General features: G+C 38.9%; 1 protein-coding gene across 1 annotated transcript in view; it reads left to right on the top strand.

Annotated features, from left to right (window-relative positions):
* SYNGAP1 (synaptic Ras GTPase activating protein 1) overlaps nt 1-14,183 on the top strand; it is a 620,999-nt gene that overhangs the window by 525,296 nt on the left and 81,520 nt on the right. Inside the window, exons 14-16 of the mRNA XM_053721876.1 lie at nt 5,640-5,913; nt 9,173-9,346; nt 11,527-11,738. Of these exons, the coding sequence (XP_053577851.1) occupies nt 5,640-5,913; nt 9,173-9,346; nt 11,527-11,738 (660 nt within the window). The remainder of the gene's footprint in view (nt 1-5,639; nt 5,914-9,172; nt 9,347-11,526; nt 11,739-14,183) is intronic.

Genomic DNA, 14,183 nt, shown 5'->3' with positions numbered 1-14,183 from the left:
AGGTTACCTCTGAGGACGGACCTTCTAGTTCAGGGTCCATTTCTCCATCCAAATCTAGATTCTTTGAAGCTGACTGCTTGGAGATTGAACGCCTAGTCCTGTCTAGACGTGGTTTTTCTGAAGTGGTCATTGATACTATGCTTCAGGCTCATAAACCTGTTACTCGCAGGATTTACCATAAGGTATGGCGTACATACCTTTTTTGGTGCAAATCTAAGGGTTTCTCCTAAAGCCGGCTGAGGATTCCCCGAATGTTATCCTTTCTTCAGGATGGCCTGGAGAAAGGTTTGTCAGTCAGTATGCTGAAGGGTCAGATTTCTGCACTGTCTATTCGTTTGCACAAACGTCTGGCAGATTTACCAGATGTTCAAGCTTTTGTTCAGGCTCTGGTCAGAATCAGGCCTGTGTTTAAACCTGTTGCTCCTCCTTGGAGCCTTAACTTAGTTCTTAAAGTTTTGCAGTAGGCTCTGTTTGAGCCGATGCATGTTTTTGAAATAAAATTGTTATCTTGGAAGGTTTTGTTTCACCTATTTCTTCTGCTCGCAGAGTTTCTGAGCTTTCAGTTCTGCAGTGCGATTTCCTGTACCTTATTTTTCATGCGGATAAGGTGGTCCTTCGTACTAACTTGGGGTTTCTCCCTAAGGTGGAATCGGATTGAAACATTAATCATGAAATTGTTGTTCCTTTTTGTCCCAATCCTTCTTCTGAAAAGGAACGTCTTTTGCATAACCTGGATGTTGTGCGTGCTTAAAATTTTACCTACAAGCTACTAAAGATTTTCAGCAATCTTCTGCCCTGTTTGTTGTTTTCTCTGGAAAGTGTAAGGGTCAGAAGGCCACTTCTACTACTCTTTCTCTCTGGTTAAAGGGACAGTTCACCTCAAAAAATGTTCCCCTTTAAATTGTTCCCAATGATAAAATTTACCTGCTGGAGTGTTTTAAATTGTTTACAAGTAGCTCCTTTACCCCTATTTTGACATTTGAAATAGCTGATTTAGCCTGTGGTATCCCAACCTATACTGAAAGTTTATTTACTGGAGAATATTCTAGTGAATAGCCTAAGTAAACACAGCCAGCAGAAGAAATGACACTCCCAGTGGGGGGCATGATAGTTAAGTAATAAAATGATAATTTTCCAATGTTCTCTCTAAGTATTGAGCTTTAGTTTTCTAGACAAATATAAGATAAGGAAGCAAGAGTGTGTACATAAAAGTGATAACATAATGAGATCTGATATTACCTGAAACTCAACCCATTGTAATAGGCTGTGGTTTAAAAGCACAAAACCAGCTTTTTCATATACACAAATAAACCGAAAAATGCAATTTCTCATAAATTTTATACTCTGCAGCTGGTATAACAAGTCATTGAAAATACATTCATATAAAAACAATTTTACAGTGTACTGTCCCTTTAAGTAGTATGATTAGTTTTGCTTATGATACAGTTTCTGTGGTGGCTGTTTCCTCTTCTTGGGCTTTCAAAAATGAAGCTTCTGTGGAACAAATTTGCAAGGCGGCAACATGGTCCTCTGCATACTTTTTCCAAATTCAAAAAATCTGATACTTTTGCCTTGGCTGAGGCCTCTTTTGGGAGAAAGGTTCTTCAAGCGGTGGTCCTCCTGCCTTGCTCTCCCTCCCTTTTCATTCCATGTCCTATAGCTTGGGTATTGGTTCCCACTAGTAATTGGAATGACATTGTGGACTATCCATGCCATAGGAAAGAAAACAAAATGTATGCTTACCTGATACATTTCTTTCTTTCCGGGCATGGAGAGTCCACGACCCCGCCCTTGTTTTAAATTATAATTCAACAGTTTTTTGAGTAAACCTCAGGCACCTCCATACCCTTGTGTTTCTTCTTTTTCCATTTTACTTTGGCTAAATGACTGGGGATTATGGGTAAAAGAGGTTACACTTAACAGCTTTGCTGGGGTGCTCTTTGCTCCTCCTGCTGGCCAGGAGTTGAATATCCCACTAGTAATTGGAATGACATTGTGGACTCTCCATGCCCGAAAATAAACAAATTTATCAGGTAAGCCTAAATTTTTTTTCCGTGATTCAGACAGAGCATGCAAATCTAAGAGACTTTACAGTTTATTTCTATTATCAAATTGTGCAGTCTTTTTATATGGACACTTTTTAAGGCACGAACTCCTACTGAGCATGTGCAAGAGTTCACTGTGTATACATATATGAGTCTGTGATTGGCTGATGGCTATTACATGATTGAGGCTGAGCTGTATTGCAGAGTCTTTTATATTATGCACTTGTGGATTACTGAATATAATGGGCCTTTAAAACTTCAATAGTCTAGAAATCCTATAGACATCTTCTGATTACAATGATGTTATGCATTATTTTGCTGTTAGCTCTTGGCACAAGCAGGGAATACACGGCTAAACTTTGCCTTGGCAATTGGCCGATTGCACACTAAAACTAGAATCAAGAAGCATTTTCCCCAACATTAAAAAACGCTAAAAGGCCTGTTCAATGCACAATGGTCAGTGCATCATTAAATAAAACATGCAAAAAATATTAAAACTTAGTTTAAAAAAAGCACAATCTTGAAAGGGTGAAATGCATAGTTTCCCAACGCATTTTGTACGGTTGATCTAAATACATTTAAAAAAGAACATTTTATGTATAGTTGCAATCTTAAAGGGACACTGAACCCACATTTTCTTTCATGATTCAGATAGAGCATGCAATTTTAAGCAACTTTCTAATTTACTCCTATTATCAATTTTTCTTCATTCTCTTGCTATCTTTATTTGAAAAGCAAGAATGTAAGATTAGAAGCCGGCCCATTTTTGGTTCACAACCTGGGTTGTGCTTGCTGATTGGTGGCTAAATGCACCCACCATTAAACAAGTGCTGTCCAGGGTATGAACCAAAAAATTGTCTGGCTCCTTAGCTTAGATGCCTTCTTTTTCAAATAAAGATAGCAAGAGAATGAAGAAAAATTGATATTAGGAGTAAATTAGAAAGTTGCATAAAATTGCTGCTCTATCTGAATCATGAAAGAAAAAAATTGTGTTTAGTGTCCCTTTAATGGCTGTCTGCAAGGACAAAATTCCTCCAGAGAACGCTGTTATGTTTGCATTGTCCCCAAATGTACATGAAAAAGGTTGTTTTTTTAACTTACCTGCCTACATCAGGGCGTACCTTATTAGGTAAAATCCTACTCTAATACATTTAAAGGGACATGAAACCCAAAATATTTCATGATTTAGATAGAGAAATACAATTTTAACTTGTAATATGCGCTAAACTTTCCAATTTACTTCTGTATTCAAATTTGCTTCATTCTTTATGTAGCCTTTGTTGGTTAAATAGCAATACACATGGGTGAGCCAATAACACAATGCATCTATGTGCAGCCACCAATCAGCAGCTCCTGAGCCGATTTAGATATACAAAGTATATCAAGAGAATGAAGCAAACTAGATAATAGGAACTTGGAAAGTTGTTTAGAATTGCATGCTCTTTCTGAATAATAAAATAAAAAATTTGGGGTTTCATGTCCCTTTAAATATAGAAGAATGACATAATCAAGAAGTACATAATAAAATACGATGCAATAACACTTAGTCTGAATTTTAAATGAGCAGTACATTTTGTTCTAAAAACTTTCAAAATTGGCTTAAATTTGCTTGTCCCCTGTATCATGTGACAGCCATCAGCCAATCACAAATTCATATGTGTTAACACTGTGAACGTGTGCACATGCTCAGTAGGAGCTGATGCATGCAAGTGTTTATATAAAAAGTCTGTGCATAATTTTAAAATAGAAGTAAATTGGAAATCCTCTTAAAATTGCATGCTCTATCTAAATCATAAAAGTTAAAGGGACAGTCTAGGCCAAAATAAACTTTCATGATTCAGAGGGAGCATGTAATTTTAAACAATTTTCCAATTTACTTTTATCACCAATTTTGCTTTGTTCTTTTGGTATTCTTAGTTGAAGGCTTAACCTAGGAGGTTCATATGCTAATTTCTTAGACCTTGAAGGCCACCTCTTTTCATAATGCATTTTAACAGTTTTTCACCACTAGAGGGTGTTAGTTCACGTATTTCATATAGATAACACTGTGCTCTTGCACGTGAAGTTATCTGGGAGCAGGCACTGATTGGCTAAACTGCAAGTCTGTCAAAAGAACTGAAATAAAGGGGCAGTTTGCAGAGGCTTAGATACAAGATAATTACAGAGGTAAAAAGTGTATTTATATAACTGTGTTGGTTATGCAAAACTGGGGAATGGGTAATAAAGGGATTATCTATCTTTTAAAACGATAACAATTCTGGTGTAGACTGTCCCTTTAAATTTTTATTTTAGTGTCCCTTTAAAGGGATACTGAACCCATTTTTTTTTCTTTAATGATTCAGATAGAGAATACAATTTTAAAAATTTTCTAATTTACTTCTATTATCTAATTTACTTCATTCTCTTGATATTCTTACCTGAAAAGCATATCTAGATTTCTCAGTAGCTTCTGATTGGTGGCTGCACATATATGCCTCATGTGATTGGCTCACCAATGTGCATTGCTATTTCTTTAACAAAGGATATCTAAAGATTGCAGCAAATTAGATAATAGAAGTAAATTGGAATGTTGTTTAAAATTGTATTCTCTATCTGAATCGTGAAAGACATTTTTTGGGTTTAATGGCCCTTTAAGCAATTTTCTAATTTACTCCTGTTATCATTATATTTTGTTCTCTTGGTATCTTTATTTGAAAAAGCAGGAATGTAAGCTTACAAGCCTGCCCATTTTTGGTTCAGCACCTGGGTACAGCTTGCTGATTGGTGGATAAAATGTACCCACCAATCAGCAAGCGCTATCCAGGGTGCTTACATTCCTGCTTTTTCGAATATACTAAGAGAACAAAAAAAAAATGATAATAGGAGTAAATTAGAAAGTTGCTTAAAATTGCATGCTCTGGGGTAGATTTATTATTATGTTGGACGGACATGATCAGCTACAGTGGATCATGTCCGCCCAACATCGCTAAAAGCATACGCTGTTGGCATTTAATATTGCACAAGAATTTCTGCCGAAATGATTGTGCAATGCCGCCCCCTGCACATTTGCGACCAATCGGCCGCTAGCAGGGGGTGTCAATCATCCCGATCGTATCCGATTGTGTTGATTGCTTTCCCCCGCCTCAGAGGTGGAGGATGAGTTAAGGAGCAGCGGTCTTAGACTGCTGCTTCTTAACTTTTGTTTCCGGCGAGCCTGAAGGCTTGCGCAGAAACAGCTGCATTCGCTGCTTAATAAATCGGCCCCTGTGTCTGAATCATGAAAGAAAAAAATTGGGTTCAGTATCCCTTTAACTATGTAATGCATTTTAAATTAGTTATATTATGTATATGTTTTGATTTTACCCCAAAAAATATTATTTGCTGATTTTTGGGTAGTTTATAGTAGTGAAAACACGCTAGAGCATACTCTTTCTACATAGTGTATATTTTATCCAATGATATACGGATCCTTCTTTGATAAGATCATCTGATAATTTAGAGTCACAGCTGTAGAACTCAAACTGCTGTTGATCTTTAATATTGACATTTTGTTTTCTGTAAAAATATATATATTGTTTTCTCTTGTTGCTTACTAGTCATGTCTTTGTCTTACAGCAAGAGGCAGCTATCCCTTCAAGACAACCTGCAGCACATGCTCTCTCCACCTCAAATTACCATCGGTCCCGGGGTCCCAAGGCGGCAAGATTCACAGCCTCCTCCTCTACATAGGGGAAAATCCCAGCAACTAACAGTTCAAGCTGCTCATAAACCTCGGCCAAGTAGCGGTAACCTCCTTCAGAGCCCAGAACCCATGTATGGGGCAGCGAGGATACGGCAGCAGTCGGTTGAGAAAGACGCAGGCGGACTGAAACCTACCATAACCAAGCAGGTAAGCATAAACCTTATGTGGGTCTATGGGTGTGTGTATGTATATATATATATATATATATATATATATGTGTATATATATATATATATATATATATAAAATATATATATACAGGGTCTTTGTCTCTAATATTTATGTCAGTGTGTGTATATGTCTGATTTGCATAATGGACAGGTAGCCAACATCTGATAAGCCGATTTCCCGCTGCAAATCCAAACAAAGCCACTGACTTGAAAATATCCTTTAATTGAACAATTTAAAAAAAGATATCACATACAACACATTAAACAAAAGTAGGGCACCACTTGTCCTACGCGTTTTGGCACACTTGCCTTAAAGGGACAGTCTAGTCAAAATTAAACTTTCATTATTCAGATAGGAATCAACTTTCCAATTTACTTTTATCATCAAATTTGCTTTTTTCTCTTGGTATTCTTAGTTGAAACTAAATGTAGGTAGACTTATATGCTAATTTTGAAGCCCTTGAAAGCCGCCTCTTAACATATGCTTTTTTAATTGCTTTTCACAACAAGAGACTGAAAGTTCATGTGAGCCATATAGAAAACACGGCGCTCACGCCCAGGGAGTTATTTAAGAGTTAGCACAACACAGTACTAAATGCAAGTCAATAGATAATAAATACAAAGTCATGCAGAGGCTCAGATACAAGATAATCACAGAGATAAAAAGTATATTAATATAACAGTGTTGGTTATGCAGAACTGGGGAATGGGTAATAAAGGGATTATCTATCTTTTAAAACAATAACAATTATATTGTAGAATGTCCCTTTAATCATACACTAAGGCATTGTAAGCCATTAAAAAACATCATAAAAGTCCTCTTTTTATTTGGTATTTAAGACATCTAAGCCTGGGAAGACTACAACAAAAAAGTAATTTAAAAAAATACTAAAACTATATGTTGTGATATTCCCATCATCCTCATCACCCCAACACCAAAACACACTAAACAAGTTGTGGCAAACCTTTCTTCAGAATGGGTGCCCAAATTGGTGATAATCTTCTAAAAATCTTTCTCATCTGCCCATGGAACCTTTTTAAAATTGAAATAAAGGGACAATAAATACACCTAAAAGGTATTAGTATATAACAACGATTAAAGATTAGATTGTTGATAATAGATAGTATGGATTCATAACAAAAAAAAATGAATATGAACTTTTTTTCCATTGAAAACAGGCAGTATGGTGGTAGTCCAGAGTACCATCAAGTTTTTTTTTGAATACCAACTTGGCCACACATTCCATGGTTTTGTCCCCGATACCAATTAACCCTACACCACCAGCATCACCCCACTGCAATAGCCCCTGACTATCTGGGGCACCCTAGACCATAACCACCTATCCTCCAATGCTTTTATTTTTCCACACTCCCATCTCAATTTACACTAACCACACTTCCCCTATGCCCATTAACCTTATCAGCAACTTCTCCTGTCACGTTTAACCCTTACCACAACCACCTATCTTAGCATAATACCTCCTAATAGCATTTCAGGCCTAAAATTTAATTGTTAGAATGCTGTTTTACATATTTACTGTATTTGTTGAAATAATTTGTTAGATGTGAATAATAAAAAATGAAAACCTATTACAATGTATGTATATGACTGATATTTGTGTCATTGTTTGTGTATATATCTGGCATGTGTCGTCTTTTGGTGGCCTTGTGTGTATATTACCTTGGTATGAGTGTCAGTGTATGTACAGTATATGATGTGTGGTTGAGTGTATTGTGATGGTATGTGTGTCAGTATACGTATATGTATCTGATATGCATGTATAGATAATGTGATGGCATGTGCGTCAGTGTGTATCCATGGGCTTGATTCATAGATGCTCATGAAGTGGTTGAGGGGACTTGTTGTAAAGATGAGATCATGTTCGAAATTCACTGAACATCACTTCCCCTATATTTTCTTGTTTTATTATTGGGTGTTCCTGACATTAAAGTGATTGTAAAGTTTAAGGAATAAGTGCCCGGTATCTAAAAATAATATTAAAAAAAGGACCACTTTAATTCATTAAACTTTACGACGCTTCTTTTTTAAAATACCTTTGCGCTATGGAAAATAATTTGACGATCCTCCACCCGCATCTGCTACTGTATTTAGCAGATTGACGACGATTACAGCTTCCTCCAATGGTTTCCTGCCCCCTAGGTGTCCAGCTCATGGGGCACGCAACAATTGGAGGAAGCCGGATTCGTTATCGATATGCTAAATACAGTAGCAGATGCGGGTGGGGGATTGGCGGTATGCTTTCCATAATGCAAAGGTAAAAGGAGCGTCATTGTAAAGTTTAATGAATTAAAGTGCCCCTTTTCTTAAGATCCAAATTCAACAGCCAAAAGTACTTGATAAATACTCAACACCCACAAATTGACCAAGTACACACATTAGCCACCGATCTGGGCATGCTCGCAAGATGGCACTACCCAAGCCAACAACATCAACTGCCCTTTTTGAATCACGCCAAATAAAAAAACATACTGACTACTCCATCATGATTATCATTAATCAAATGTAAAAATACACAAAAAACATATCTACTATATATGAATTCTAATGTATATCTATTGTTAGCTTTTAATGGAGATTGAATATCATGGCAGATATCAACCTCAGCTTTGTCTGATATGGAGAGATTGTAATTGTTTTGATAAAAATAAATGGCTGGGTAATATCATGTGACATTTAATAACATTTTAGGGTACCCGGTAATAAGTGTTGTCTGGGGGTTTATCAAGTCTGGAATTTGATAAATGAAAAATGGCTCTGAAATATTTCATAAATTATCAAGAATTTTGAAAGTGATTAGTAGAAACAAGACTGGCACAGGCTAAATATAAGGCCAAAAAATGCTGCTGATAAACAATGATAATGGCTGATTTCAATTGCGTTGACATAGAAAATAGCTTAGCCATTAACATGGAGATGAATATCAAATGATAGATGGGGACCAACCCCTGTATGTTGAACCTCATTAATGTAGCAATGCACTATTGGGAGCTAGTTGGTGATTGGTGGTTACACATATGCTACTTGTCATTGGCTCACCAGATGTGTTCATCTAGCTCCCAGTAGTGGATTGCATTTGTGAAACTCACAATCAATAGGTTCCTTTGTTTCTGTCACATAGAAGATATTACTTACATTTTTGTCCAGATTCTGTATTATTGTGTTAAGTGGCTCTCTTCTGTGCATTACTTAGCTAATATGTCATTTATTTCCGCAGCATTCTCATACACAATCCACATTGAACCCTGTCACTCCAGCCTCAGAGCGTACCGTTGCCTGGGTGTCTAATATGCCTCATCACTCAGCGGATATAGAAAGCACTCACATAGAACGGGAAGAGTACAAGTTAAAAGAATACTCTAAATCCATGGACGAAAGCCGTCTTGAAAGGGTGAGGAGATGACATCTGTTGACTGTATTTATTTTTTTATAGGATACTGAGTTGTCTGTTCCCACCTTTACACCCCTTTATCATGCTGTTTGTTTTATTCACCCCCTAATGCTGCCTTTTCTCTATATTTCTCTTTTTCTTCCTCTTTACCCACTTGTGTCTTGATTTTCTCCTTACTAATGCTTCTGTTTGAATTTTTCAACTCTCTTTGCAACTATATTTTACATCCCCCCTGCATTCCTTCTTTAATTTTACACCCTTTTTTACTTCCTTCCTATTCTCCTTTCTTCCTTTCTTTTCCCCCTTCCTTCCCTCCTTCCTTTCTTTTCCCCTTTCCTTCCTTCCTTCCTTCCTTCCTTCCTTCTACCTTCCCCACTTCCTTTCCTCCCTCCTTCCTTCCCTCCCTCCTTCCTTTCTTTCCCCCTTCCTTCACTCATTTCTTCCTTTCCTCCTTCCTTACTTCCTTCTCTCCTTCCTTTCCTTTCCCCCTTCCATTGCTTCTTCCTCCCTCCCTTCCCTACTCCCTTCCCTTCTTCCTTCCTTTCCTTTCTTCCTCTCCCCGCTTCCTTTCCTCCCTCCTTCCTTCCCTCCCTCCTTCCTTTATTTCCCCCTTCCTTCCTTCACTCATTTCTTCCTTTCCTCCTTCCTTACTTCCTTCTCTCCTTCCTTTCTTTTCCCCCTTCCCTTGCTTCTTCCTCCCTCCCTTCCCTACTTCCTTTCCTTTCTTCCTCTTCTCCTTTCTTTCCCACTTCCTTCTACCTTCCCTCCTTCTTTCTTCCTTTCCACCTCCCTTCTTCCCTTCTTCCTTTCCTCCTCCCTTCTTCCTTTTCTTCTTCCTTCTTTGTTTCCTCCTTCCTTTCCTCTTCCCTTTTTCCTTTCCACCTCCCTTCTTCCTTTCCACCTCCTTCCTTACTTTCTTCCTTCCTTTCGACCTCCCTTCTTCCTTTCCACCTCCTTCCTTCCTTTCCTCCTTCCTTTCCACCTCCCTTCTTCCTTTCCACCTCCCTTCTGTCTTTCCTCCTCCCTTCTTCCTTTTCTTCTTCCTTCTTTGTTTCCTCCTTCCTTTCCTCTTCCCTTCTTCTTTTCCTCCTCCCTTCTTTCTTTCTTTCCTCCTTCCTTATTCCTTTCCACCTCCCTTCTTCCTTTCCACCTCCTTCCTTACTTTCTTCCTTCCTTTCCACCTCCCTTCTTCCTTTCCACCTCCTTCCTTACTTTCTTCCTTCCTTTCCACCTCCCTTCTTCCTTTCCACCTCCTTCCTTCCTTTCCTCCTCCCTTCTTCCTTTCCACCTCCTTCCGTACTTTCTTTCTTCCTTTCCATCTTCCTTTCCACCTCCTTCCTTACTTTCTTCCTTCCTTTCCACCTCCCTTCTTCCTTTCCACCTCCTTCCTTACTTTCTTCCTTCCTTTCCACCTCCCTTCTTCCTTTCCACCTCCTTCCTTACTTTCCTCCTTCCTTTCCTCCTCCCTTCTTCCTTTCCACCTCCTTCTGTACTTTCTTTCTTCTTTTCCATCTTCCTTTCCACCTCCTTCCTTACTTCCTTCATTTCCACCTCCCTTCTTCCTTTCCACCTCCTTCCTTACTTTCTTCCTTCCTTTCCATCTCCCTTCTTCCTTTCCACCTCCTTCCTTTCCTTTCCTCCTCCCTTCTTCCTTTCCACCTCCTTCCGTGCTTTCTTTCTTCCTTTCCATCTTCCTTTCCACCTCCCTTCTTCCTTTCCACCTCCTTCCTTACTTTCCTCCTTCCTTTCCACCTCCCTTCTTCCTTTCCACCTCCTTCCTTACTTTCCTCCTCCCTTCTTCCTTTCCACCTCCTTCCTTACTTTCCTCCTGCCTTCTTCCTTTCCACCTCCTTCCTTCCTTTCCTCCTCCCTTCTTCCTTTCCACCTCCTTTCGTACTTTCTTTCTTCCTTTCCACCTCCTTCCTTACTTTCCTCCTTCCTTTCCACCTCCTTCCTTACTTTCCTCCTTCCTTTCCACCTTCCTTCTTCCTTTCCACCTCCTTCCTTACTTTCCTCCTTACTTTCCTCCTCCCTTCTTCCTTTCCACCTCCTTCCGTACTTTCTTTCTTCCTTTCCATCTTACTTTCCACCTCCTTCCTTACTTTCCTCCTTCCTTTCCACCTCCCTTCTTCCTTTCCACCTCCTTCCTTCCTTTCTTTCTTCCTCTCTCACACTCACAGGTGAAAGAATATGAAGAGGAAATTTATTCGCTTAAGGAACGTCTGATGATGTCAAACAGGAAGTTGGAGGAATATGAGAGACGTCTCTTCTCCCAGGAAGAACAAACTAGCAAGATGCTGCAGCAATATCAAAGTCGACTAGAGCAGAGTGAAAAACGTCTGCGGCAGCAGCAGGCGGAGAAAGATTCGCAGATCAAGAGCATCATAAACAGGTTAGAAATGGTAAATACTCTATTCTTTACTTATGGGGATCAGGGGGGCGGAAGGGAAAGGGAATCCTGTAATACCGTGACCCTTTTATGGTCTCTTACCCTACCTTACCCCTTTTGGTTTTAAATCATCACTATCTAGCCCCAGTATTTACCCTTCATTTAAATATAGCTGATCTTAAGTAACCCTATGCCATTCAAGAAATTTGCAAATTATACTCATGTATATTCAGCGTTTTATCCTCAGGACCTATTTAATGGGTACATCACCAGGCCAAAATGTAAGCCAATATTAAAGGGACACAAAACCAAATTTTTTTCTTTCATGATTCAGATAGCGCATGTGATTTTAAGCAACTTTCTAAAATACTCCTATTATATTTTTTTCTTCGTTCTCTTGCCATCTTTATTTTAAAAAACAAGAAGCCTTAGGAACTGGCCCATTTTTGGTTCAGCACCTGGGTAGCGCTTGCTGATTGGTGGCTAAATGTAGCTATATATGCATATTGTGTAACCTACTGACCTATACTTAAAGGGCCATAATACCCAAATGTTTAAACACTTGAAAGTGCTGCAGCATAGCTGTAAAAAGCTGACTAGAAAATATCTCCTGAACATCTCTATGTAAAAAAGAAAGATATTTTACCTCAAAAGTTCCTCAGTAGCCACCTCCCATTGTAAAGGATTTCTAAGCAGCATTTTAGTGTGTCTGTCCTGGGACATCTTAGGGGATGAGCCTCGTGAACTCTCATATTATTTCACCAATCAGGTAAAGGAAGCTTACTATGAAATCTCATGAGAGTTAAGTCAAATCTCATGAGATCACAGTAAGAGTTCATGACCTCAGCACTGCTGATGCTGATTGGCTGCTGTTCATTTCTTCATTTTTTTTTTATTTTTACCTGCAGCTGGGAGCAGCTGAAGTATAACTTTTTACACAGAACTTACTCTGCTGAGCTGAGGAGATTGTGAGGTAAAATATCTTCCTTTTTTACATAGAGATGCTCAGGTGATATTTTCCTGTCAGCTTTTTACAGTTATACTGCATCAGTTTCAAGTGATTTAGCATTTGAGTATTATGTCCCTTTAATGCGTATTGTGTGACCTGTGAATAATTGCAATATACAGCCACTCTTCATTATTCCACATTTCTTACAACAGTTACAGAAGAATAGTCACTTGACACAAAAGCCTTTTGAACAACAATTGTGAAGTTAATCTTAATAGCTGAGTAATTAGCTCCATACCCACATAAGTGGCACAAATATGAAATTAATAAACATATTGTTTGCGCCAGGGAAAGCACAAAGGTAACTGGTAGGGGCGATTTATGAAAGTGCAAGCGGACATGATACAATGTAGTGTGTTATGTCTGCCGCACATCGATAAATGCCGACAGCGTAAGCAGTTCTTGTGAACTGCTTGTGCAATGCCACCCCCTGCCGCTAGCAGGGGGTGTCAATCAGCCCAATCGTATAGGATCGGACGGATTGATGTCTGCAGCTTCAGAACTGCTGTTTCCGGCGAGTCTGAATGCTCGTGCGGAAACAGGGGCATCAAGCTCCATTTGGAGCTTGATAATTCGGCCCCAATTAATTGAATAAAGTGCGGACACAGGAAATGTGGAAAATCGATCACTTTTATACACAACTTATACTAAACAAAGCAATGGTTATACATTAGGCAATACTTAGCTTTGATCGTTAATGGCTGGTTAGTTGCTAAAGATGGCATACACTGGCAGGGAAGAAGATCACAGTTATCACACACAGGAGGAACTCCATCTCATCAGGTTGCAAATACTTAGAAGATGCTTTGCCTAGTCTCATCTCAACAAGAACAGTCCAGGTTCAACACTGTGATGATACCCAAATGCAACCCTGAACAAAACTTTCAGTCTGCATCTCTCTTCCTGCATGGTGTCAGAAAGATATTTGTGGCTCGCCCACAACTCTATGCCCCCCCTTCCACAGAATTACAGTCTTATTACAAGACTATAACAATATATTAACAAGCAGTGATGTAGCTACTTTCATGCCAGTTGTTTAAAAACATTATCGCCTAGATTTAGAGTTCTGCGTTAGCCGTCCAAACCAGCGTTAGGGGGTCCTAACGCTGGTTTTGGCCGCCCGCTGGTATTTAGAGTCAGTCAGGAAAGGGTCTAACGCTCACTTTCCAGCCGTGACTTTTCCATACCGTAGATCCCCCTACGCCAATTGCGTATCCTATCTTTTCAATGGGATCTTTCTAACGCCGGTATTTAGAGTCTTGGCTGAAGTGAGCATTAGAAATCTAACGACAAATTAATTAGTCTCAATAAAGATCATTTCTTATATAGCTATGCAATACTGAATACCTACAGTATATTGTTTATGTTGCGGAGCAGGAAAGCCTTATTTACAAGTCCTTAGCTGGCCTGCAATTCTATGTGTTCTCTTAAAGCAAAGT

The sequence above is a fragment of the Bombina bombina genome, chromosome 7, assembly GCF_027579735.1.
Source record: "Bombina bombina isolate aBomBom1 chromosome 7, aBomBom1.pri, whole genome shotgun sequence".
NCBI classification, from domain to species: domain Eukaryota; kingdom Metazoa; phylum Chordata; class Amphibia; order Anura; family Bombinatoridae; genus Bombina; species Bombina bombina.
Note: the sequence above shows the minus strand (reverse complement) of the source record. Positions and strands in the feature narration are given on the sequence as shown.